Genomic DNA, 26,453 nt, shown 5'->3' on the forward strand with positions numbered 1-26,453 from the left:
TCTCCTCGTCTCGTTGTGTGGTAGGAAAGGGGGTTGGGCTGCTCTACGAGAAATTTGACCTTTGGGGTGAATCTACACAAAGATATGCGGAAGAGGAATTAGAGGTTAAATCAACTTAATGTCAATGGGAGGCCATTGACACTCCATCTATCCATCACATGTCATATTTTAGAGCATCTCGCCGCTACATTCCTACAATTACAAAACTGGTCCAGCGCTGCTGCAAATGTATATTAGTATATTAGTTTATTACTAATCAATCACAGTTCAACCTACAGGCGACCAGAAGCATTTGAGCCGCAGGTCTTCAGGTTTACAGGATCACAACACAGGCCTACAGTTCGCAGCTCAACAGATGTCACCTTGACCTGCAGCATTGTTGTCGTTCGGCTCAGTTCAGCGCTGTCATCACTCCCACCGACGAGGCGTGAGTGATTTGTGGAGGGTGTGCTCCTCCACTGCACTCTCTCCACTCATCCTGTCACCTTAAATAGGTGGAAAATTCTCTGGCCTAAAGGTGCGTGCATTACTCCCGCGGCATCTGTCGGGGTATTTTCAGCGCAACACGCCCCAGCTGTGGCTGCGGCTCTCATCCACATGTCTTGTCCTCAATCGGGTTTCTCGGCCGTTGCCAGCGTTGCTAAGCTAAACATTGACCTCCCCACACATACGTAAAATCTGGAAGATGCGTTGTTTGCTTTGAGAGGTGGTGTTTTCAGATGCTGGCTCTCTTTTCCCCAGCGACTGGCGATTAGCAGCTTGTTGCTCCCCCTTTCTCACTTTTCTGTTCTTCCCTTTCTCTCCCCTCACCGCAGTGACACCCGGGCTCTGTCCTGGCTCTGCATAGTTACTGGGCGAACACAGCCTCCTCTGATTCTACAGGCCAATCTGAGCTTGTCGACAGCATCACCGCAAAACTTTTATACACAAACAGTGAGATGTCTGCAGTGCCGCTCGATGGGAAGTACCTCTCCAAAATAGAAGCTGCTGGAATATCACCTGCATGCGTATATGTGTGGATTGCAAAATATGTCCCTCTTAACAAGTTCCGGGTAATGTTTTGAGCCCTATTTTTCCTATGTAAATCCCATTGTTTCCACTAGTTACACAGATTTCCTGTGGAAAAATAGGCAGATCCTTTACTACACTGTAAAGCATCAACCAGGAATTTAGCGGAATCAACAAATCTTTTGTCACTAATATACATATATGTTTTATTACTTTCAAGTTAATTCAAAAGAAAAATGACTTGAAGTCTTTTGACTTCAAATGATGAGTTTAATACATAGACTGTATATAAGAAGTGAACGTAGTCACTGTGACGTCACCCTTTGGTTTGTGCACTGCTGTTTTGAAGCCTCGAGTTTGGCCTTCTTGGGTTTTTGCAACCAGAAGTGACACAAGAGGGTGGAGTTAAGTACAACCGAACGCTGAATAAGACATTTTTAGGAGGTGACCAAAATGTTACAATTAACTTTCCTGAACTGAAAACACACTGCGAAAGAGTTAAAGTTCTAAGATGAAAACACGGACAACTCCCCCAACGCCGTCTTAGCGACCTGTCAATCACAAGGTAGCCACGCCCTAAAGCATCCCCTGCTTTATGGTCTATTTGACTCTAAATTGGACCATAATTTACTCAATAATATTGAAGAAGACTTGAAAGACCATAAACTCAGGTTTACAATGTTTACTGAGGTAATAAATCAAGTGAGAAGTAGGCTACTTTTCTCATAGACTTCTATACAATTAGACTTCTTTTTGCAACCAGAGGAGTTGCCTTCTGCTGGCTATTAGAAAGAATTGGTTTTACGGACGACTTTAATGATTCAAATTAAGTTCAGTTAACTCACATTGTTAAGACAGCAGGGAAACAGCTTTAAATTGAACCAGCATAAAATGATTTAGTGCACTATCGCAAAACAACGACCCTTGAAATGAGCTAATTTACACAGAAAACATGGAATTATCTCAGCTGTTGGAAACACTTGGTTAAAGGCAGTAATGATTTAAGGGCGTAGATAATGTCTCTCCTGTAGGAGGAAAGGAAAGAATATCTTCTTTCACATGCAATTATGCATTTGTGACTGTGCACACACACACATATATGAACATGCATAAACACTGCACATGTGAGCACCTACACACCTGCGCACCTACACATACTACTTATCTGCTCCCTGAGGGCGAGCACGCCACCCTCTCGCAGCAGAGCTGCTACCGGTATTGGAGAATGCTAAGTGTTTGCGTCTCAAGGCGTTCATATTAGGGCGGCACATCTCTCACTTGTCACTTCAAAGGGAGGGAGCGGCGGTCAGGGTTTCATCTGGCTGTCGTCGGCGCAGACGATCGGAGAAGAATGCCGGCCCTAAAAATAGAACGCCGTGTCATGCTCACAGAGACAGACGGAGGCCACATGACACCATTCTGTGCCAAATTGCTGTTATTAAAATGCCTCGATCCCAAACGGTTGGGAGACACCTTCAGCTGGCTGCGAGGGGATAGTGGGGGCGATGGCGTGTGTGGCTGCAGCCTCGGCGAAGGGGCAGGAAGAGTGTTTCGTCACAGGGAGCGAGATGTTTGTGCACTTCCTTATCAGCGCAGATTTTTGGCATTGCTGGTAGTGGAGTTCATTCTTCGTTCTCACTCTGCCTGCAGAGCTGAAGATGTTTTTCCGCAACGGAATGGCAAATAGAATCATATGATGAGTGCTTAATGGCCCTCCAGTTACAACTGTACTATATCACTGCCTCTCCCCGATGAATGAGGCGTTCATAGGGCAGCAACTTATTATTACTGCAGTATTAGTCCTTTGATCTCCCAGCAGTTTGAACCCTGGAGTTTTTTAGGGGGGGGGTGGCTTGTCAAAATAGCTTTGCAGATGGGATCGGGCCTGGTCTTGCCCCGACTATGGGGAGAGGAGGCCTGGAGGTGTGCAGGAAGACAAGAAAACCTGGCTACAGACGCATCGCGCTGCAGTTTCACGGACCTCGCGGAAGAAATCATTTATTATCTTATATTTGCAACTAATCTGTTGTTGGTTCGTCAGCACGCAGACTCTGATGCTTAACCGTCGGTTAAATCGTCTTCACAGACTGCATGAAAAGTGGGGCCCTGAATGTGAACGTGCCGTCCCTTTGAATCCCTCCTCAAGAGCCACGATAAAACACGAGATGTCGTTTATCGGCCAGGACATTCCTCTATTAATGACAAAGGCGACCGGTAAAGCCCCCACGGTGAAACATGAAGAGGGAGAGGAGAAGGGAGCAGAGAGCAGGAGAGAGTCAGAGAGGTGAACGGGTTGATTGGAAGGAGTGGCGGGCGAGGCCAGAGGGCGACCCACACCACCTCCAGGCCTGTCTGTCTAGTGCTTCAAGGTCAGGTCTGGCAGGTCACAAACAGGACTGTTGACAGGAAAATTTGTTGCATTGATTTGACCCTTTTTGTCGTCGCCAGTCCTCCTCCCACTCCCTACCTAATTCTCTCTCCACCCTCCCATCCTCCATCGGTGCGTCTGGCACATCCCAGTTCTCATTGTGCAGGCTGAGCCGCTGGCCCTCTTTAAGATCTGCATTAGAATGTTGTTTTTATATAGCAGCAAGCGGAGGCATGTGGAGTCTCTTTTGAACTGCCTCGGCAAACAGATGGAGGTTTTCACGCCGCCTTTATGAGATTAAGTGAAACATTCCCATAAAAAAAAAAAGAAGACATCTCCCCGTGGTCCCTTCACTGTCTCACTTTCTCCCCGTCTTCTTGCTTCTATCTTTCTTTCTTTCTTTCTATCTTCGTCATTCTCTTTTTTTTTCTGGCTCGCCTCAGGCCTGGGCAAGGGCACGCTGCAGCTGAAAGTGAAGTGGAAAGTAGACAGGTTTGTGTTACCAATAACTACTTCCCCAGGCGAGCGAGCACCAAGCATCTCCCAGAGTTTAGAGCAAACAGGTCTTGTGAGTCCGACACTGAAGGCGAAGGGAGAGAGTTCTTGTTTCTTCTCTGCGGTATGAACCTGTTTAACTCTGACTCGGTTAGTGCCAAGTGCCCCCCCCACCCCACCCCACCCCTACCCCTGCTTTGGCTTTTAACAAGGGTTTGACAAAACAGATTCACAGGGCAAACAGTGAGGCTGTACAGTATGTAATTCACCAGGATACAATGAGACTATTTAGACTCTGATTTTCATGGGGTAAACGCCTAGCAGCTATCAGGCGTGGCTATTCGAAATTATGTGATTTTTTATTTTTATATTGACCCACATTCCATGAGAATTTTGTTTTAGAGGCCAGATGCCATTCAGAAAGTCAAACCCTGTACGTGTGAGCTGTACAGACTTACCCACTAACCCCTTTTTGGTGGTGAGTAAACATTTTAGCTACACCAGCTCTGTAGCTCTTAGGATGTCGTGGTCGGTCAGTCCACCACTTTGGTCCAGACTGAAATATCTCAACAACTATTGGATGGATTGCCATGAGACATTCATGATCTTTGGTGATCCTATGACTTTATTTTCTAGCACCATCATGAGTTTCACATTGTGGTTTTGAGTGAAATCCCCCTCTGGCTGGGTTTCCATTAAAATGTCAAGCGAATTTTAAGCAAACTTTTGAAATGTCGCAAAATGCCAATTATCTTCGTTTCCATCAACTGGTTTGGAGTGAATAAACTCGGCTACGCATGGCTGTAATCCGCCTGTAAACAGAGTAGAAGAAGAAGAGGTAGCGAACCAGGAACAAAACAAGTCGGCTTGGCTATCTAACCATCTACGAGAGAAAAATGGAGAGAGGTCTTCAGGAATTTGTTTCAATTGGGACATTTGTAATTGTTCTTTCATGTCTGCTGGTATTGGCCATGTTTCATGCTGTCTGGAGACGAAGACAAGCATTCACAGATTCCAGACAGACGCCGACAGCGGTAAACAGCTGATCAGTCATGTGAGTTAAATGTTCGCTACGTCAGAATTTATTTGGCAAAAACGTTTCCATAATCCATTTAGCACGTCAACTCTTTTTCGCTAAAGCCAAAAACAACCTCAAACTTTTTTCCGCAATTTAGTAAATATAGTTTTATCAAATTTTGTTTCCATACAGCTTTTTCTAATGCAATACTTCAAAATGCGAGTAAAAAAACATGAATGAAAACACGGCTACTTTAATGATTCCTGAACTTTCCTCTAGCGCCATCATCATGTCAAACCTTTAATCTATCATCTCAAATCAGCGCTGTAGTACAGCCTCACAGACCCACTAGCAGGGTCGTAGACTCTTAGCTTTTACCAAAATGTAGTAGAAATCTATCTATCTATCTATCTATCTATCTATCTATATATATATATATATATATATATATATATATATATATATTGTATAAGGTAAAATAATATCCAATAAACAGTGGCGGAATGTAACTACATTTAAAGCCAGGGTCGGTAATCTTGAGAAACTAGCAAGAGTACGCTAGAATTATCCAACCAAAAAACCCAACGCAGTGTTGCCAACTCTTTTCCAATGAAAGCAGCTAGCAGCAGTAACTCCAAAAGTCCCTAAATCTAGACAGCCCGTCCCTTCAGGCCTCCCCAAAAGCCACAATTATCATAATGAAACAACAAACATGGCTATTGTTGGTACTCAGAGCTGTCAAGCTAACAGCTTGTGGAAGACTCCGGTGACGTGCAGTGAGTGCACGGGCAGAGTGCACGCAGGTAGACAGTTCAATCTGTTATATGGCTCGCTTCAAAGCCACCAGACTACATTCACAGAAGCAGTAATTTTACCTCGCAGAACGCTGGAGTATATCCACACACAACCCAACTTCAAAAAATCTGAACTAACCCTTTCAGTTATTTCCAAACGTAGCACAGTTAACTTTGACTCAGCTCGTGCTGCTTATTCATAACTTTATTGATTAGCTCACTTTGATAACCTATATGTCGCTGCTTTTTGCAACGGAAAAAACGAAACAGAACGCAGATGGACCCGCTCTTTAAAGGTGATGTTGATAACATTGATAACATTCAGGCACTAGATGTCTCATTCTCCCTCCCCCGTTTCATTGCATTTACATCACAACAAGTCGTTGCCAGACACTTGCCGTCAATCTCAGACATTTATCTGTTTTTTCCAAACTAACTGACGACCCAGAGATACCACGTGATGCCAACGTCGTTTTACTATTGGCTCAAAAGCCTTGTTAGAAGTGGGAACCAAACGTCAGATGTCTTCCACAGAGATAAACAAAACGTTCATGATTGATGATTGATGATTAATTCACAATCATAATAGTTTTTTCAGGAAAAGCCATAACTTTATTCATCACCTACTGTAGCTAAAAGCTCAAAATGTTCTCAATAAAACCTTTATGTGAAGGCTCTGAACACTTCTTCCACCACTGCCAATAAATGATTGACATGCTTTTCCGTTGTTGCATCAATCATTTGAACTAATAAAATAAAAACGTATCCCTCTATTATTAACTGGGGAATTAAAAGCCCTGAGGTGTGAACCAGTAGATATAAAATCTGACTTTTCTTCACTGCTTGTAAATAGCTACTATAAGACGTCAAACATATTCTTTTCATAAACAAACGTCACATTGATTTAACTGAAATGTGATTTGCGATCTACAGTCAGAACGTAACGCACAGTATTTGTGAAATCTAACAAAGTGGGGCATTTTTTTTAGCTTTATTTGTGTCAACCTCATTTACAGACAGCGTGTGTGTTCAATTGTCACTGTGCTGGCTGTGTGTGTGTTTGCTCTGCAGAAAGACACGGCTTACTGCACGGCCTGTTCCAAGAATGAATTCCTGGAGGCTTACAAGAGCTGTTGAATGAGATGGAGGGCTCAGGGCAGGAATGATGGGAGGGGAGGAGAGGAGGGAGGCTGCTCTACACTGGAGGAGGGTTGTCAGGCTCTCACTTACAGGCCTGATTAAATAACAGGATGCTTTATGAAAACAAGAACATTATCTGCCTCTTAAAAGGCCGGGAAAGGCCCTCTAATTGGCTTCCCCCGAGTCTCGGTGTTGCCGCCCGTCGGTGAGAGGAAAAACTCCTCCACCATGTCACAAACTGAGAGAAATTGCTCTCCTCCTGTAGTCCCATCACTGCTATAGGAATGTATCAACATACCGACACAGAGCCTACAAAAAGGGTGTCTTTTTCTGCTCAAAGGAGGATTATTCCGACCTGAATCTCTTAATTGAGTGCAATACAAACAAATAAAGAGATAGTGGCTCCTCTGTGGGATCAGACAGTTTCTCATGTGGCAACTTTCACAGCTGAGGTTTTAGAAAAAAAAAAGGCCCTCTAGATGTTTGGAGAGGTGAGAAGAAGGCGTCAGAGGTTGGGTTCGGTATGTTTGTGTTTCTCAGAACAGTCCGTACATCCAGAGACCAAACTCTTTACATCTCTTGCCATGTAACTCAGGTACTTAACTTAATTACACTTATTACAGTCAAGTGTTGCTGTGATTAAAGCATATCTTGATAGTTACAACTGTAATTAATTTTTAGAAGTGTTCTCATATGCATACATGGGTTTCGTTGTTAATAGAGATCGTTCCGTGTCAGTCAGTGTTTTGGGTTAATGTGGCAGTAGGCAGAATATTTTTGGCATCATTGGGCAAAAATTCCATAATAACCTTTCAGCATATTGTAATAAGACTCCTGCACCTCATCATGGCTCTGTTTTCAGGCTTTAAAAACATATAGCCTGTGACGGGAGACTTTGACCAATCACAGGTAATTTCGGAGAGAGAGAGCGTTCCTATTGGCTGTTCATTCAACGGAGGCAGCTGCTCGCTACTCCGATTAAATGGTCAAACCAAGCAGCGCTGATCAAATATAAATTAATATTCTGTTACTGTCATGCCTATTCCTCATGTAAAAATTAGCTCCGGCTGGTGGGCGGTGCTTGGTATTTCCTCAACTGATCTCAACATGGCTGCCGGGTCACAAACTTTCTCATTTTACAGCTAAACAGTACACTACAAGATGTTTCATGATATTTTATGCGAGAAATAGTCATTACAGTGACATAATATAGATTCATATTTGATCAGCGTTGCCTAGTTTGTCCGTTTGATCGGAGTTCACGAGTGTTTGACAGCTGCTCAGAGACTCCTCGGCTCTGATTGGTTGTTTTCCTCCGGGCATTTTGAAATCTTGCAGAGTCCGTTGGGAGCACTAGGAGGACACAGAGGCACATGATTTTTTTCCACAGATTATCTGTCTCATGCACTACTGTCAGGATATAGAGACAGTTTTATAAATATAATTTTTTATCATATTTGCTGAACTGCAGCTTGAAGGAGCAGCACAGCTTACAGTTGTTAGCGAGTCTTTCATTCAAAGTCTTGTTTGCTTAACCCTCTCAGTGCCCGGGCATCAGGCTGGGTTGGAGTGAAATGGTAGGTGACATGGTGGCGTGTGTGCGACCGAGTCACGCCTCTGGGCTCCATCATCACGGCTGTAACTGGCAGCCACATCAGTCTCATCTGTCCCTCTCCCCCCCCCCCCCCCCCCCCCCCCACCCGGGGCTGCTGGCGCTCACCGCGCGGCTCTTTTGATGTTTGGAGGATGTGTTTAGCAGGCGACAGCGTATCAGATGACATTGGTCTTTCTCTGTCACCCTGTGCTTTGCATTTCAAATGTGTGTCACGGCGTAGCCGGGGCCTGCTAACGAGAGGGGGCGAGAGACAAGGGGAGTGCAGAGAGGGAGAGACGGAGGGAGGGAGGGCGGGCCGAGCTTCAATACTGTGAGTTCTCTAAATGACCTCTGTTACCTCCAGACAGGCAGATCAGGTTCATTACTTTTTTCCAGTGTCTCTCTCCTCTGCACGAGAAGGGTGGCCAAGCCCAGCTTCTGGATTTAGTGTTTCTGTGTGTGCGTGTGCGTGTGTGTGTGTGTTCCGGGATGAATGGGAGTTTATAAGTAGGAGGAGGAGTGTGTGTGTGATTCAGGGCCCACCCCCTCAGGCTCAATACTTTTCCTGAGAGCGTAGAATCTTCTCACCTGCCCTGACATGCCCGCCTAACCCCCCCTCCTTCATAAATTACTCCCCCCCCCCCCCCCCCCCCCCCCCCCCCCCCCCCCTCCAGCGGCCCCACTTCAAAGTACCCCTGTGAGTAATGGATACCCAGCAGGGCCACACCCTTCCCTCCTCCAACCAACTCAACTGCCGCTCAGTCAGTAGCGAGCACCCGGCAATCACGTAGCACACACACACACACATACATACATACAGCAATTATTCACACACAATTAGACTTAAATACACAGCCTCCGAGCTACGTAAACAATATTTAAAGCAAAGCTGTGTTATTTATGGTGTCATTTGCCAAACTATTTCAACATTTCTATAAGCGTACCACGAAAAGAAGAAGATAAAAGTAGAAGGAATGTAGTCGCTGGGTGAAATCCAACTTTCCTGTCCTCTTATCTAATATGTTGTTGAGTGTGTTCTTAAAAGATTAACCGTCTAATAATTAGGACTGTCAAAGTTAATGCGATAATAACGCAAATTTGTTTTGTCGGCACTAATTTCTTTAACGCATTAACGCAACTTGTGACTTTTTAGGTTTTAGTTTTAAAGCTAGAGTGAAAACTACAAAACCTAAATAATCCATCGGTACCAACCATGTCATACTAGCTTGTCTCAAAGGAGGCTAAATAACGCTCCAAACGTATGCTTAATTTTGGCGAGGAACAACTGGCATGGCCATTTTCAAAGGGGTCCCTTGACCTCTGACCTCCAGATATGTGAATGAAAATGGTTTCTATGGGTACCCACGAGTCTCCCCTTTACAGACATGCACACTTTATGATAATGAAAATATGAAAATAATAATTGCCTGTTGGGCTTGAGTTTGCCATGTTATGATTTGAGCATATTGTTTTATGCTAAATGCAGTACCTGTGAGGGTTTCTGGACAATATTTGTCATTATTTTGTGTTAATTGATTTTCATTAATAAATATATACATACATTTGCATAAAGCAGTATATTTGCCCACTCCCATGTTGATAAGAGTATTAAATACTTGACAAATCTCCCTTTAAGGTACATTTTGAACAGATAAAAAATCGCGATTAAATATTTTAATCGATCGACAGCCCTACTGTAAATATGAATCATTATAATGTTAATTCTTTACACCATCCATAACTGGGAAAAAGTAATAATATTACTTTGACAACCTACTTACTGTAGTTCCACTGTTGAATGTGTCCCTTTGGACAACACACTAGTGATGACCCACATCACTTACAGGTGCAAGGCTATTAGAAATAAAAAAAATTAAAAAGTAATGCCTCCAGTCCACAAATTCGTTCAAGTATTAGAAGACAGTATTTATTTTCATCAGGTTAAAGTGATGAGAACACAGACACCTAAATCATTCATGTGTCTGTCCACAGTCGTCAGTTTAACATGCACTATGTTTGGTATATGTGAGCTGGTTAGTCATTTAAATTCCATGTAATGTAGTCATAGTTCTTTGTATTCACCGTGCTAGCAGCGTGGCTCTATCTCTGGCAATCTATCCGTCTATCTGTCGGTCATCCCAACACTTTGGTCCAAATATCTGAATAACCATTGGATGATTTGCCGTTAGATGTTGACATTCAGACGTTCATGGTTCCCAGACTGGACATGGTCCTACTGACTTTGGTGATCCCCCTGACTTTTCCTCCAGCTCCGCCATGAGCTTCACATACGTGGTTTTTCTGTGAAATTTCTCAACACACCCATCAGATTGATTTCTACGAAATCTGGAACAGACACACCTTCGCGTCCCCCTCGGGGTGAACTGTAATAACGTTCGTGATCCTCTGACTTTACATCAAAAGTTTTAATTAGTCCAATACTTTGATTTATGAACAAGTACCCACACATCTTATGACATTGCCATCGGCCTCGGCTGCACTTTGTGTTTACTGTTGTGGATTAAATGTTAGCGTGCATTGTCAACAATCTACTAGAGATAGATGATTTTGATGTCTCATTATGTAACAGGTAAACTGACCAGTGGGCGAATCTCCAAACTGTCTGTGAAGTCATGAAATCTCCTGTTGCCAATAAACGAGCAGAGATTCACAAATCCTGAAGACTTAAAGGGGCTAAATGCAAGATTGGGAGCATTTATATGGCCTCCGCACGGCTCTCAACATGGAGCTAACAGTGTTTCCCTGAAGGGGAACCGGTGGGTGGGTGCTACGATTCTGAGTCGGGGTGGCATTATCAGGTGTAACCCTCATATGAGAGCAGTGCAGAGCAGCGGCCGTGAGCTAACTAGTGGGGCACGCTCACATTAACTAAAAGGCATGCACAGCCGGCCCAGCTATGTCAACAAAGCACAGAGAAACTCTGATTACAACTCACACAGAACGAGAGCGACTTCATTCTCTGCTCAGGTAGACATTACTCCTCTATATCTTTACATAGCAAATAGTTGTTTGATGCTATATTAAAGGACCAGTGTGTAGCATTTCGGGGGATCTATTGGCATAAATGGAATATAATATTAATAAGTATGTTTTCTTTAGTGTATAATCACCTGATAATACAAATCGTTGTGTTTTCGTTACCTACATCTACATAGGGAGCGGGTCCTCTTCACGGAGCTGGCCGCCATGTTTCTACAGTAGCATCAGCCACAGTAGTTCTCTTACACGCTTGGCACACGGGATAAGTTGGTTGCAATCTGCAACCTCACCGCTAGATGTCACCAGATCCTACACATTGCACCTTTAATGCTCTGAATATCATAAAGAGAACCTTTAAAGGGTTGAGTAATACTTAACATTAAATTGGATTCCCAGTTAAACACAATGTCGACAGCATCAACTCAGACTGCACCTGTTTTCAATGCCCCCCCCACCCTCCCTTATTATCACCACCAGCCCTTTGCCCCCGTCTGCTCCTCATTTAGCCATGCGGCGTGTCCCAGTGCCTTAGTAATGGTTCCAGTGTGCCGGGCCAGTCAGGAGAAATGACAGAGCAGAGAGTCGGCCTCAGACCTGGAGGCCCGGAGCTCTGTACTCTGTCATTAGACACTTTAATGCAGCAGCAGCACCACAGCCTGCTCGCCTCACTCCTCTCCCTCCCTCCCTCCCTCCCTCCCTCTCCATCCTTCTCTTTTTTCTCTCTACCTCATTCACTCTCACTCTTTATTCCCACACATATTATTCCATGGTATAATTTACTCATGCACTGAATGATGTGGATAGTCACGCTGGGAAAAGAGGAGTTAAATAGAGTCTGGTGGCATGTTTTAAAGAGGCAGGAAGGGTTATCTGAGACCGAGGAAGTGCAACATCTACAGGTTTATGGCAGGGGGTTATAGAGCGTGCGGTGGTGTGTAATTAACGGTAATAAAAATTTTCACTATAGGAAAAACCATGCTCACTAATTAGCTTAGGTTGAGATTGAAATGTCTTACTTGTTGGTTGCACTGATAAAAATGTCTGTCTTAACATGGTCATTTGCTTGTTTCAATTCAAAACAACTTTTCCAAGAATTTCTTGAAACCTTTTCGTGTTACTAGAGCTCTGTCCTGCCTTGTTCTGTCTTGTTTTATGCGGAAACTAATTTCTAGAAAAATTCCTGAAACAAGGGAAATGCTGGCCACTTCTGGAATAAGTCAAACTATGTCATTCCATTGGCAGATATTTTCTGGTATATGAAAAATATTGATGGCTCCAGTGCTCGAAGTGGGCCGGTAGTCACTGTTACGCAGTACCAACACTTCATTTTATTCTTTGGCGTACGGTGACTTTGTCTTGTGTGTTGGAACTTCTACTCTTCTCTGCCCTCTCCTTATCAGGTTCTCTGTGACATTCATAATGGTGATTCGTAACGGCGCAGCGCCAGCGTATTTGCGCCTCGCCTCATAACCCGGATGAACATAAAAACTATGTGTGTGCATTTGTGACCTCAGCTCTGCATGTATACCCGGCTGGCTGCTGTTGATTCCAGGCTATAGACATCCTATAATATATTATAATATACTTTAAGTATTAACACTATATGCAAACACACCACCGTAACCCTATAATGTTCCAGTTGGAATATTATTGGAGTCTTATAGGTCTACTATAGGAGATGTATAATATAGCAATAAAATCACAATCGATCATGACTGACACAGTATAACATGCTTAAAGTCACAAAAGATTGCTGATACCGGCCGATACACACGGCAACATGTGAATAAGGGGAGTGCCGTCACTTATTTTTTTCCACTTCGAGCACTGGATGGCTCAATATGAGAAGAAATGGCTTGCTCAGTCGGATATGTTGTTGCTGTGTGTTCAAGGCTGAACATGAGTGACTTTAAAGTTTGTGTTTACCGCCCCTTTAATGCCCAGTTTTAAATCAAATCAAAAGTCAAAGGTTATGAAGCTACTGGGTCACGCTTGGACTCTGAATATAGTTCTGTAATCATAGATGTTGAACTAATATAGCAGATGTTTCCCCATGGCAAGACTGAATGTGTCTATGTGTGCCTGTGTAATATTCTCCCTTTCCTCTCCGTTACGTCGGAACATGGCTGCAGATGAAGGGGATTCGCCCTCTGGGTTGAATTGGCCCGGCCGTGCCATCCGCACCACATTAAACTTGTGACAAACACTGAGACGTTAACAGGCGAAGCGATCTTGTCAGACGACGGAAAAACCTTGGCACGTCTTCTTATGTGAAGTAAAAGTCATGAGAGCAGCGTAGTTTTGTTCCTGCCCCCGTTGAGAACGCGCTGTGATGCCAGGCCTGGCTCACAGACCGCACTTCACCAGGGATGTAAACAAACAGGGCTGGCTGGCCCCGAGCGGGCCACCCAATGCTGGAGAGGGCAGGTCGCTGGCTCGGCATCGGCCTGGTGTTTATGCAAGACGGGCTGTGGTTAATACTGCTCTAGTAAGGTGGAACACAGGTTCTGGATTGGTTTGATTTAGGGCTGTCACGGTATCAGATTATAACTACGCGATTATCATGGCCAAAAGAATTCACAATATTATCGTGATATCTATAGAAAATTTGAAGGAGAAAAAATAATGCTGATGAATTATTTGCTCCTGTCAGCTTCAGGAGGTGTTTAAAGCCACTATATGTCACATTTGTATGAGATTATAGCAGCTTTCAAATTACTATTATCGAGGGCTTCTGAAGTTCTTGTTTGTAGAAACGAGAGATAATGTTGTTGAAAATTGGTGCAGAGTATGTGGTGTTTTCAGACACTTGAACTCAGTGTCCTTCTTAGGCTGCGTTCACAACAAATCAGGCACCCAATTCGACTGTTATCAGCTCATTAAATATATGTTACCGATCGCTATCAGCCTCATAGATGTGGGTCAGTATGGGCTGCTACACCTACTACGTTGTAAAAGTCAAAGCGAAACTTCAAAGCAACACGTTGTAACATCTTGTAAAATTGCATGAAACGTTACGTTTTGAACACAAACAAAACAGCTTGTTCAAATTTAGGCAACAAAACTACAACTTCTTTAGGTTTAGGAAACAAAACTACTTTGTTAAGTTTAGGGGAAAAGATTGTGTTTTGGCTTAAAATAACTACGTTTCATCACCCATAACCTCCAGCCTATATGGAGTTTCACACTGTCTATATTACAGTGCCTGACTTCTGCTTTTGCTCCTGTCATAATTACTACAGTCGCTAGAAGTCGCTGTCATCTTCTCTCGATGATAAAACCTACTAGTGGGTATAGTAGGACCCTACTGACCCACATCTATGAGGCTTATAACCACTGACAACGCCCATTTGATGACCTGATAACATAGTACTGATAGGACTGTACTGTAAGTAATGGCTTGTCTGTGATTGCTTACCTGCTAGTGTACCTGTTTGACCTCACAGTGCCTCTTTCTGGGTCTCTGGTGCCCTCAGGTGTGTTTATGTTTGGGACAGCAGAAAGCTCTCCACTAGGTACCTGCTGCTACTCCTCACCGGCCTCGTCTAATATAATCACACACTCTTTCACGAAACACAGCAAAACCTCAGCCAAAAGCAAACTATTGTGGTCTGATCTGTTTGTTAGTTTTGATAATGATGCGATCGTCTTCGCTGTTTACCTCTTTAAACTGCAGTCATTTCCGACGTTACAATTGTTAATGTTTACTCCCATTCCAAATAGTGTTGAATTGCATGTGTCAAGTTGTGGGTGCTGCTTACCCAACCACAGCGATGTCTGTCTCAGTTCCGTCCGTAACAGACCTGGAGATGTTGAAACCCTCGTGCTGGCAGCCCTCGTCTTATTAGCGTCACAGCTTTTCACTACACCATTAAAGGTTAAATATATCTTCTATTAATCATGTAATGAGATCTCTCGGGCCTCTTCCTCTTCTTCTGTGGCTCAGCAGAGGAAGGCGTACGGCTTGGCAAACGCACTGTGGTATCACTACTGCTAATACTGAGATATAATAAGACCGCAGTCATTTGAGAGGTATATTATGATATATTCTTGAACTGTAGGAGAACTGCTGTGTGTCTGCCTCTGTGTTTGTGTGTGTGTGTGTGTGTGTTGGACCACAAGAGCAGGCTTCCCTGCATTTATTACCACGATTAGAGGACGTACGGGCTCAGTGCCGCGTGAGGGAACTTTTGAACCCCAGGTAAAGCAAATTCCCACATGTCAAAGATCCAGCTTTTTTTTTTTTTTTTTCCTCCTATGTGACCGCACCCCATTTAGGCCCATGCACGTACTACAATTACCGTTCTGATGAAACAGGGGAAAGGCTGTTGCACCACAGCTGGAAACCAGATCAAAGGGGATATGTTAATTTTTTTCTATTTGACCTCTTTCTGACCGTCAATACTACGGCCACCAGCGGTTCTGTGGGGCAATGTTAACTCTCAACTGCACGCTTCATTGTGCACAAAAACACACAAACTGTATGCACGCTCACAGACGGGCATTTAGTGCACAGGGTGCCTTTAAAGCCGGGGTAGGCAGGTTGGAACAAATATGATTAAAAAGAAGTTGTTCATGGGTACCCATAGAACCTATTTTCATTCCCATATCTTGAGGTCAGAGGTCAAAGGACCTCTTTGAAAATGGCCATGCCACTTTTTCCTCGCCAAAATTTAGCATAAGTTTGGAACATTATTTAACCTCCTTCGCAACAAACTAGTATGACATGGTTGGTACCAATGGATTCATTAGGTTTTCTAGTTTCATATGATACCAGTATCTTCACTGAGCCCACAAGGAACGCCAAGTTCCTGTCACATGACCGGAGCACAGCCAATAGGAACGCTCTCTCAATGAAATGACCTTTGATTGGTCAAAGTCTCCCATCACGGGGTATCCATGAGGAGGTGCAGAAGTCTAGTTTTCTCTCAGAACACTTGAATTACAATATGCTGAACGGTTATTATGGGATTTTTGCCCAATGATGTCAAAAACATTCTGCCTACTGCAGGTTTCACTCATGATCTGCAATAAGTGTAGGAGGGGTACACTTCTGGCATTCTGTGTATATAAAGTTTCTTCCTTGTTATGCATTGACTTTCTCCTTTTGTTATAAAGTGATCTGAGTCCAATGTTGCCACTCAATAAAAGGAGTTTCTCATTAACTTGATTGATGAATCACTGTGTGACGCTTTTACCTGAATTTCTTGGTAAATGTTTTGTGTGTGCGTGTGTGGGGGTTTTCCTCCCCGCCCTGGGCGGCAAGCAGTAAGGCTGGAAATCACTGTTTAGTGTTGTGTGTTTGACCCGGGTGATTAGGTGTTTAAACTCATGTCTCCTCCTCATTAAGCGTTGGCAGATGCCAGACGCTTGAGAGCATGTGATGAGATATTGATGAAAAGGCCGTATTTATTTTCTCGCTGTCTTCTGGTGATGCTCCAGAAAGCATTTCTGGGTTGTTTTAGGGCATGCTGATAACAACAACAGCATTCAGAGAAACCTACACACACAGAGCAGAGCAGAGCAGGCCTGACACATGACAACGTCAGGTCAACCCAGCTGCTGTCATGGAGGAGCTGGTCAGGGGTTGTGTCTGGAGGGGAGCCTGCAAATTGCAAAATGTGATGAGATCTGCCAAAACTTGCAAAAATTCTCGCAAGACTCGCTGCCCGACGACCTATCTTAACCTTAACTGTTCAAGGTCAATGCTTAACCTTAACCATTCAAAGTCAAAAACCAAAACAAACTGCAGCGAGCTGACACGGGAAAGTAGAAAACAGCAGAGGGTCCACTTGGATACGACCTGCTCCCTCACATTTTAAATCCAAAGTATGGAAACACTTTTGGTTTCACACATTGCCAGGAAAAGCAGAGCTAGACATCACGGCTAAAGCTGCATGCTAACTCTGTCATCGACATGAAACGTTATCGTATTGCGGTAACATGCGGTCAAGCCGGCCGTCACTCTCATCTCCGTGGTCAAATGGGCCGACGCTACGACTGTAGAGCACCCATATACTGACATTTATGTTAAATGCATTCAAACGGCCCCGATGGAGCTGACCATGGATGTATAAAGAGAACGCAGCTGACGGGAGAGCTAGAGACCACCTTGGAGAAGTTAGAGGAAGTATACACGTGTGACTACGTCCGGTTTTCAAAATAAGGTGTTAACAAAGGGAACTGTATATACTAAATACCACTAATGTGTGAGGGAAATGTCTTTATTCTTTTAATTTTGGGTTGCTGGAAAAAATGTAATAAATAATTCCTGACAATGACTGATATATTGACTTCAGAACATCTTGCTGAAAATCAAACATTTTTACTTAATTTCAATATCTTCAAAATTGAATTCATTGTATGATTATACTTTTTATCATGTTCTAGTGTTAAAAAAGTTAACAAAAATTGCAATAATCAGCAAATCAGCACCCAAGAATGGTGATAGTATCGAATTAGGAGATAGGTGTATCATCCCAGCCCTAACTTATGTGCGATCATGCTTGTTCAGACTTTTTTTTAGCTTTATTCCACACTGTAAAATGACATAATGAATGAATGAACACCTCGTTTGAATTCTAAATGTCCTTATTTGCACTTTGGGACCTATCATTCAGTAGAACACCTTTTCTTTTCACTCAGTCAAATAATCCTGCACATTTCTTTTGGCTTCACTCTCAGACATTAGAAAAAAAGGTTGAAATCATGCAGCCAATCTGTGCTGTGGCCTTCAGATTCCTGCTCACACTCTTTTTAAGTCAGTGTGTGGCTTCCAGAGTCAGGTGGAAAAGTGGCAGGAGGAGCTGCACTTTGGTCTGTGTTGTGAGGCCTGAGGCTCAGTGCATGACTGCCACCTAGTGACGGGTTAAGACACTAACAAATGGACCGGTGTTGTCTTCTATATTCACATGAACTGTCCGCTGTATAACTGGCCTCTGAAGGAGTGATGTTCTCTGTTGCATGGGTGACAAGCTTCCTGCTGAATATGTCGTCCATCATTCACATCACACTAGTAAAAGAATCTCCTAAAAATGTCCTCCCTGTGTTTATGTTTTGCTTTTAACCATCGTCCCTCCTGTGTTGTGTCCCTCAGGCTCGCATGGCGTTGAACAAAGGAGCTCAGGCTGTTATCTTTGATGTCAGCGATGATGCCAACGCTGCTGCTGAGGTGAGTGTGTGCAGCCACAGCTATATTAACGACGAAAAAAAGCACACAGATAATGTCACACTCATGTTTCTGTCATTCTCTTCCTGCTTTGGTTTGCACAACACACACAGCTGCGAGAAACCGACTCCCTTCCCCGTCCAGTGGTGCTGGTGGAGGCGGAGGACGCAGAGGAGTTGATGGGTCTGGTCAACAAGAACGAGGAGGCCAAAGTTCGTATTGAGATCATGGTGGAGCAGCCTAGATGGGTAAGCACTGAAACACACATACCTCTGGCTTTTCTTCCCTTGGCTGGAAGAAGAGGAACCCCAGAAATCATGTGAAAGCTCATCATGATAGCTGAGAATGTATTAATGGGACTGGATGTCGGGATGCTAAAGGACCGCCCAGTGTAGAGAGGAGAGGGTGGGAGACAGATCTACGGGCATGAAGACTGCATGGGGTCTCTAACAACCTCATTTTACAGATAACCACACAAGTCACGGCGGGGACACACAGGACGCATGAACCTCTTTCTTTTTATTTCACCGCGCATGTTAACAGGTTAGAGCAGCCACACTTAACCCACAGGCCCACACCTCTTCCTAACTGGACGCAATGCGAACATCAGATTGTTTCAGTTTTTTCCAATGAAGATGTCCTAACTTGGTCTATGCATCAGCAAACATGCAAAGCGAAGTCTTGCTTGTTTGAATAAACGCTCTCCCTGGCTCTATTTATGCAAAGTATTGCCATCTAAGTTGTTTCTGTAGACAGAATTCCTTCATTTGTTAACACAAGGCTTTTATTCTGAAATATTTGCAGGACAGTGTTGTGGAGAATGCACTTGCATGGCCCCAAAAATTAAGAGTACCGACTTTTAATTGTGGATTATTACTTTTATTTACAAATGAACACACGCTTCTTAACCTTTTCTAAAATAAATATAAATGACATTTATAATGAAATGAAATGTCCGTTATGAAAGGCAAACTCTATGTAGAAAGAAAGGGTGCCAGTGTGGACACCACACGCGTGAGAGACGCAGCAATTCAGGTAGCCGTCGTGCGCTGCTCATGCGTCCAGTGTGTCCTGGCCGTTAGACTTTTTCTTACAGGATGTGCTAGCTTCTTTTTTTAATTAAGATTATCTTAAGATATCTTTGAGTAGTCTATGAAATAATATAAATATCTTGCTCTCTTTCCACATTCTTTTCTCTTTTCAGCCACATTATGATGTGGGTATCCTGCTCACCATTGTCCTAGCCATTGTGACCGTCGTCCTAATCTTTGCTTTCCGCTACAAGTGCAAGTCCAACAGGACCTGGGTGAGTGTGAAAGCATTCACGTTGGTAGAAGTGTAAAGTGTGTCATCGTCAGTTTGGATCCACAGCTCAGCTGGAGATCTTTAAAATGTTTTTTATAACCCTCGCTTCTTGTGCGTGCAGGACTCTGTCCATCAGCAGACCATGCGGGCCATTAGTCGACTGGAGACCAAAACCTACAGCTCCCAGGGCTGCTCGGGCTCCCAGCGTCACCGTGCCAACTGGGGGTCAGCCAGCAGCTCCAACTCCAGCCCCGTCTGTGCCATCTGCCTGGAAGATTTCCAGGACGGGCAGGTGAGAGGAGAGAGACCGAGGAAACATACCGTATCTGTAGATTTAACTGTCCTTGTCAGCTGTTTATCCTCAAATCTACCTCTCTTGTCTCACTCTCCTCCCAGCATTTGAGGATCATCTCCTGTGCTCACGAGTTCCACAAAGACTGCGTCGACCCTTGGCTGCTACAACACCGCACCTGTCCCCTCTGCATGCACAACATCATGGGTGAGGAAAAGGATATTTCCAGTCAAGTTTTAGTAAAGAATGGGCACTGAGCCCGCTACGACCTAGAAATTGCAAGTTGCATTGATGCGCTAAAGAAATTAGTGGGGTTAAAACAAATTTGCAAAAACGCGTTAAGATCGCGTTAACATCACCTCAGGCATGTTTTGAACCAGCAGCCATATCTCTGAATTCTTAAACCCTTTTTGAATCTGGTATGATAAGTGTTGTATAAATAGAAGTTACTTGGTATATTCTGACTGCTGCTGTGTTCCACAGGGACGGAGCGGCAGGCCCAGAGGAACCGACTCCAGCAGAGTCCAGAGCAAAGCCAGGGTTTCCTGCACCCTCAGCCTTACAGTGGCCCACGCAACCACCCCTTCCCCCAGCACGCCATCCCCTTCTCTATGAGGCCCCACTATCCTCGTGGACCCTCTGGACCTTACCCATCTCTGGGCCACTACTCCGGCCCTTCTCCTGTTGACGCCCAAACACTACGTTTCCTCGCCAGCAGGCCGCTTGCCTCCGGCTGTGGGTACCACCTTCCTGCAGAGGGTCCCGGGAGGCCCCACAGGATGGGAGCTAACTGCAGGACTTCCACCCACCACTACACGCCCCGTCGGCCCTGTCACAACTATCGCTCATCCTGTACGGCCCAGCGCAGCGCGTCCAGCTCCAGACTGCACCACGTCGCCTCCAACACGCCACAGCCCCGCGGAGCGCCAGCCCACAGCCGGCAGGACGACGGCAGCTGCTCGGGTGGCAGCTACCACACGGAACGCAGCGGATACTTGGCCGATGGGCCGGCGAGTGACTCCAGCTCAGGGCCGTGCCACGGCTCCTCCAGCGACTCAGTTCTCAACTGTACTGACGTGTCCCTGCAAGGAATTTATGGCAGCTGGTCCACCTTCCGTAGCTCTCTGAGCAGTGACTACGATCCGTTTGTGTATTACGGGCCGGGTTCTGGGCGCGCCCCTCGCAGGAACAGCCTGGAGGCCGGTGCCCAGGCCCGGCCCAGGTCTCTGGATTCTGTGGTGAACAAAGCGGGCTGCCCTGAAGAGCAGCCGCAGACTGTGTTCAGCCACATCCACTACCACCGCCACAGACACCACCACTATGAGGAGGGGGAGCACAGCCAGGGCCCGAGCAGAGGCTCGGACGAGGAGCAGGGGGCCGCCGCTGCCGCTGCTGCAGCCGCACCTGCTGCTCTTGTCCCGGACAAAGACTCGCCTGTCTGCCCTCCTAAGCACGGCCCCTGCCAGTGCCCAAAGCCAGACCCCACAGATCGGCCCAGTGCTGGGACTGAGTGTCAGGACCATGACCCCGGCAGCCCCGCAGGACCTCCTGTCCTGGTGTCCCCAATCCCTTTACAGCTTCAACCCCACTGCTGCCACCAGGGACACGGACACCCTCCCGCTCCTCTCGGGCGAGTGGGTGGCTGTGTGCTTGACGGCCCCTCTGTTCGCTTCCACCAGAGCCTAGATCTGCAGGACGACCGTAGCATCCACATCCACTACGGTCAGGGCCCGGGCTTCTGCTGCTCCCCTCCCGAGCTGCACCCCGCCTTGCTCCCCGTGCCCCTCATTATGGACTCTGGGGGTATGGAGGACTGGCCTTGCTATGCCGGGGCCCACGTTGTGTGGCAGAAGCGGGTGCAGCAGGCCCGCTCAGAGCCTCAGCTGTTGGGGCCTGGGACCTCTACGGACAGGCCGCCCTGCAGGTTCCACCACGGCCCTGCTGCTGACCGCAACACAGACATTTGTTTGTACTGCCAAACATTACACCACAATCAGGGTGGGTGTCTCACTTGTTTATCTTTAATAACACGGCCAGCCCTTTGGACTTAAAGGGAGAGTGCGGGTGTTTTGAAGTGGGGTTGTATGAGGTACTTATCCATAGTCAGTGTATTACCTACAGTAGAAGGCACACCGTACTGCTTGTGGATGTATTTAGCCACCGAAAAATAAAGTCTCACCTAAAACAATTAATATCATTTTAAGTGTACATTCTCGTAAGTACGTAAGTGTTCGCTAAGCTGGGGTCGTGCTGATCGTCATCTACTGTAGGTAATACACTGACTATGGATAAATACCTTATACAACGCCACTTCAAAACACCCAACCTAATCCCTTTAAAAGAGAATTTTGAGTTGTTATTTTCATAGTTTTGGCCATTATTTCTATTGGTGTTGATGATGTTGTACTCACCAGAATATTTGGTAATAGTTGGAACACTACCAACCTTTGCTACAGCGAAGTCGGACCGGGCAAGAAACAAGAGCAGTCCGTTAACAGTAGCGGTAACAAGCCAACCGTTAAGCCAGATTTTTGGGAACCGCTTTATTTGGAGGTTAAAGGTGCAGTGTGTAGGATCTGGTGGCGTCTAGTGGTGAGGTTGCAGATTGCAACCGACATAAACTTAACTCCTGTGTGGCAAGCGTGTAGGAGAAAAAGACTTGAAACCGTAAGTGGCTCTGTACAGAGCCAGTGTTTGATTTGTCCATAGAGAGCTCCAGGGATGATGTATTTTTGTAGGGCAACCACGAAGTTAACATCACCCTGGTTCCCTCCACAAAAAGCTAATGGGATTTGTCCATTGGATTTTGGATTATTGCAGAAAATAAGCTCTGTGGCAAACAAACGTTTATGGTACTTACACGTTTTGTTCAGTCTCCACAAATGAGCGTGAGTATACACAGCGAGGCTGTAAATGTGGACGAGACGGCGTGATGACGTTTTGTAGTCTAATTTAGCCTTTTCATAGCAACCGCCTTTTTTAAGACACATAAAGGCTTCAAAATTCACGAATGGGATATTTATTGATGTATTTGAATTCATAAAACAAACTCCATATGTAGATATAAACGGTTAAGGTGACAAAAACACAACAATTTGTATTTTCAGGTGATTGTACATATATTATATTCAATTTCTGCCAATAGATCCCCCTAAATATTGCACACTGTTCCTTTAAGCTGCAAACGAGTGCACCAGAAATGTCACTAATAAGGAGTTACAGTAAGTACGGCAAGAACAGAAGGTCAAAACTGAACCAGAAACTAAATCTGTGATGGATGTTCACAATGGATACTAGTTTGTAAAAAGCTAGTAAAAGATAACATCTCTTTCTGATAAGTTTGGTTCACCTGGGGTTTGTCTGTATGTTCATCTGACTGCTTGCGTTTCTTGACCCATCTGACCTCAGCCATTATATTTGGTAAGTACAGTGTATTTTATTACCAAATAGGAATGATGATGAGAAAATACAAACATAAGCTCTGGAGAAAAGTAATCTTTTAAGACCTGCATTACATGTTTTGTATTCTTTGTTTTTTCTTTGAAGATGACTTGAGCTGTGTTTGTGTCCACAGGATCAGAAGAGGAGTCTGGTGTGTGAGAACTTGTTGCATCCCCATTATTATCACGCTGCTACACAGGAGCCAGAACGGACAAGCCTCTCATTGGCTATAGCTCTCATGTCTTCCACATAATTCCACCAGCAATGCCTTCGTTTCAGACGATTCCCCAGCTTCCCCCAGGATCCAAAGCTCACGTGAAAAACTCTCTCAGCCGAGTTAGATTGAAATGATTGTGATTAAATCATGCAGACATTTTAGAACCCTTCATAATGTTGTATATGAAAAATATATTGAATGATTTCGGAGTTGCTGGGGAAACGACTCAAAGGGGAAAAAGTGTTTTTCTGTGTTTCTCCTCGTCAGTTATAGGAAGAATATTCATTACCGATATTGCAAGTTCCCATGCTCCTTAGTGACAAGCAACGAATGATCCTTGCTTAGGGTGTTGAGCCCTCATGAAGTGAGACTCCATCTCTGCATCGCTCACTTGATCTATTTTAGAGGTACTTAACTTTCTTCGTCTTCCTTCGCTGAGTCCAGCCTCAGCTGAGAGAAGCGTTTCTCTCCAGCCTACCTCAGCTCAGATTTCTTAACATGCCTCACACAGGGGGGTCTTTAAAGGTACTGCTGTAGTGATTTTATTTTTATTTTTTGGTCACAACCATGTAGCTCCCATAAACTCAACAAAAAGTTGTCAGTCTGACCTGTCCAAACGGAGAGAAAGGTTGACGCTCAGCCCCTCAAACAACGAGCATTCACCGAGGTCGCTGAGCCTTGCATGGGCCTTGTTTTCATTATTTCAATAATGGCAGCTGTTTTCAACAATGTTTGTTTGTGTTTTGGATCATTTTCTGTTTTTTGTAGTCTGTAATTATTATTTTTTTAACCTTTCAAAACGAACCGGTTTGACTGAATTATGTCGTCGTCATTACAAGCTCTTGTTCTTGTCATTTCTCTTGCCAGTGGTTACTTCACTTGTTTGACCTCAGTGCTGTTTAAACCAGCCAATTAGACTGTTATCAGTTCATTAAATAGGCGTTATCAGTCGCTATAAGCCCCATAGATGTGGGTCAATAGGGGCCTACTACACCCACTAGTAGGTTTTTATCATCTATTCACATGGTAGATCCCCGAAAGAAGGTATAAAAGAACACGACAGCGACCTCTAGCGACCGCAGTAATTATGACAGGAGCAGAAGCGGAAGTCAGGCGCTGTAGTACAATGTTTTTACCTAAACTTAACCAAGTGTTTTTGTTGCCTAAAACTAAAGAAGTCGTAGTTTTGTTGCCTAAACCTAAAGAAGATGTTAGACACATTAGAATGTGTTGCTTTTAAGTTTCAATTTTACAACGTAGTAGGCGTAGCAGGCCCCTAATGACCCACATCTATGGGGCATATAGCGGCTGATAACGCCTATTTAATGAACTGATAACAGTCGAATCGGGTGCTTAAACCCCCTGATCAGTATAGAGTGAACACGCCTCATCAGAAGGATGACAACTACATCCTCTTCTCCTTTAACGCCTTATTCATCACAATGTTGTATCATCCTCCAGAAAAAGATATACCGTCCCGTTGTCTTCCAGCAACTAAAGCTCTAGAAAAATGTTCTACGTTGCTGCCATAGAAAAGAGACAGTGAGTGTTTAATGATGGAGTAAAGCCATGCTCGGTAGACCTTACAGTCCCCAAGCAACAGTTCAGTCTGTTGCCGTAGCACCAGTTTAACGAAAAGCTCGGTGCGCCTTTCCCATGACTTCAAACTGTAATGGGCAGAGCCTGAGAAACGTCTCAGGAACAATCAAAACACTGGAAAAAATGGGAAGAATTCATCTTAGTTACATGCCCAAATCGGTAAAAGATGCTTTGTCGTGGTAAATGTTTATCGCCAATCACTGCTTTTGGGGCTTTTGAAGGAAGATCCACTTTAAAATCAGAAATCAAGTAGAGTATTTTAAAGATTTTTTTTCATTCAGATGAATCGTTTTTAAAGGACCAGTGTGTAGCATTTCGGGAGATCTATTGGCAGAAAAGGAATATAATATTCATCACTATGTTTTCATTAGTGTATAATCATCTGACGATAAGAATCATTGTGTTTTTGTTTGCTTAGAATGAGCCCGTCATATCTACGTAGGGAGCGAGTCCTCTTCAGAGTCCGCCATGTTTCTAGAACGGACAAACCAAACTCTGTTATCTTTTTCCTGCTTGTGCCGGAGTCGATAACGTTACTCGATCCCGCCGTCGCCGTCGCTCTCTCTCTCTTGCTTCAACACTCACTTCCCACATACATACACCCTCTACTCACTGGCTCTGCTCCAAATGGCTCTAAAGCAGGGGTCCTCAAACTTTTCGGGGCCAGGGACCCCTAACAGGGGAGAAAATGTTCCAAGGACGACCTCATAATCGTAACACCGATTAAGCATAATGCTTACTACCATTTGTACTCTTAAATGCCATTGGAACTATTAGTTTAATAACATTTTTCAACCTAAATACTTCAGACCTGTTTGATAGTAATAAACAGAAACATATTTCAGTTTGAATCATGTTAACACCACTTTGTTTTGCCCTGATATTCCCGGTACTTCGTAATCTCAGTTGTCGCTTTAGCTTGGCCGGCTTCATGGCTTCGTTCACTAGCACCCGAAGACACATGACGCATTTTGGTCTACCGTCGATGTTCTCAATAAAACCAAAGTCGATATA

General features: G+C 44.5%; 1 protein-coding gene across 1 annotated transcript in view; it reads left to right on the forward strand.

The window, feature by feature from the left end:
- The window catches only part of LOC119476038 (E3 ubiquitin-protein ligase RNF43), a 92,808-nt gene extending 67,942 nt beyond the window's left edge, over positions 1 to 24,866 (forward strand). The window contains exons 3-9 of the mRNA XM_037749214.1: positions 18,514 to 18,588; positions 18,699 to 18,833; positions 19,790 to 19,891; positions 20,012 to 20,182; positions 20,287 to 20,389; positions 20,666 to 22,180; positions 23,757 to 24,866. Coding sequence (XP_037605142.1) covers positions 18,514 to 18,588; positions 18,699 to 18,833; positions 19,790 to 19,891; positions 20,012 to 20,182; positions 20,287 to 20,389; positions 20,666 to 22,180; positions 23,757 to 23,782 — 2,127 coding nt within the window. The 3' untranslated portion in view covers positions 23,783 to 24,866. The remainder of the gene's footprint in view (positions 1 to 18,513; positions 18,589 to 18,698; positions 18,834 to 19,789; positions 19,892 to 20,011; positions 20,183 to 20,286; positions 20,390 to 20,665; positions 22,181 to 23,756) is intronic.
- Positions 24,867 to 26,453: the final 1,587 nt, after the last annotated feature.

This window comes from Sebastes umbrosus, chromosome 17 (assembly GCF_015220745.1).
Source record: "Sebastes umbrosus isolate fSebUmb1 chromosome 17, fSebUmb1.pri, whole genome shotgun sequence".
In the NCBI taxonomy this organism is placed as follows: Eukaryota; Metazoa; Chordata; class Actinopteri; order Perciformes; family Sebastidae; genus Sebastes; species Sebastes umbrosus.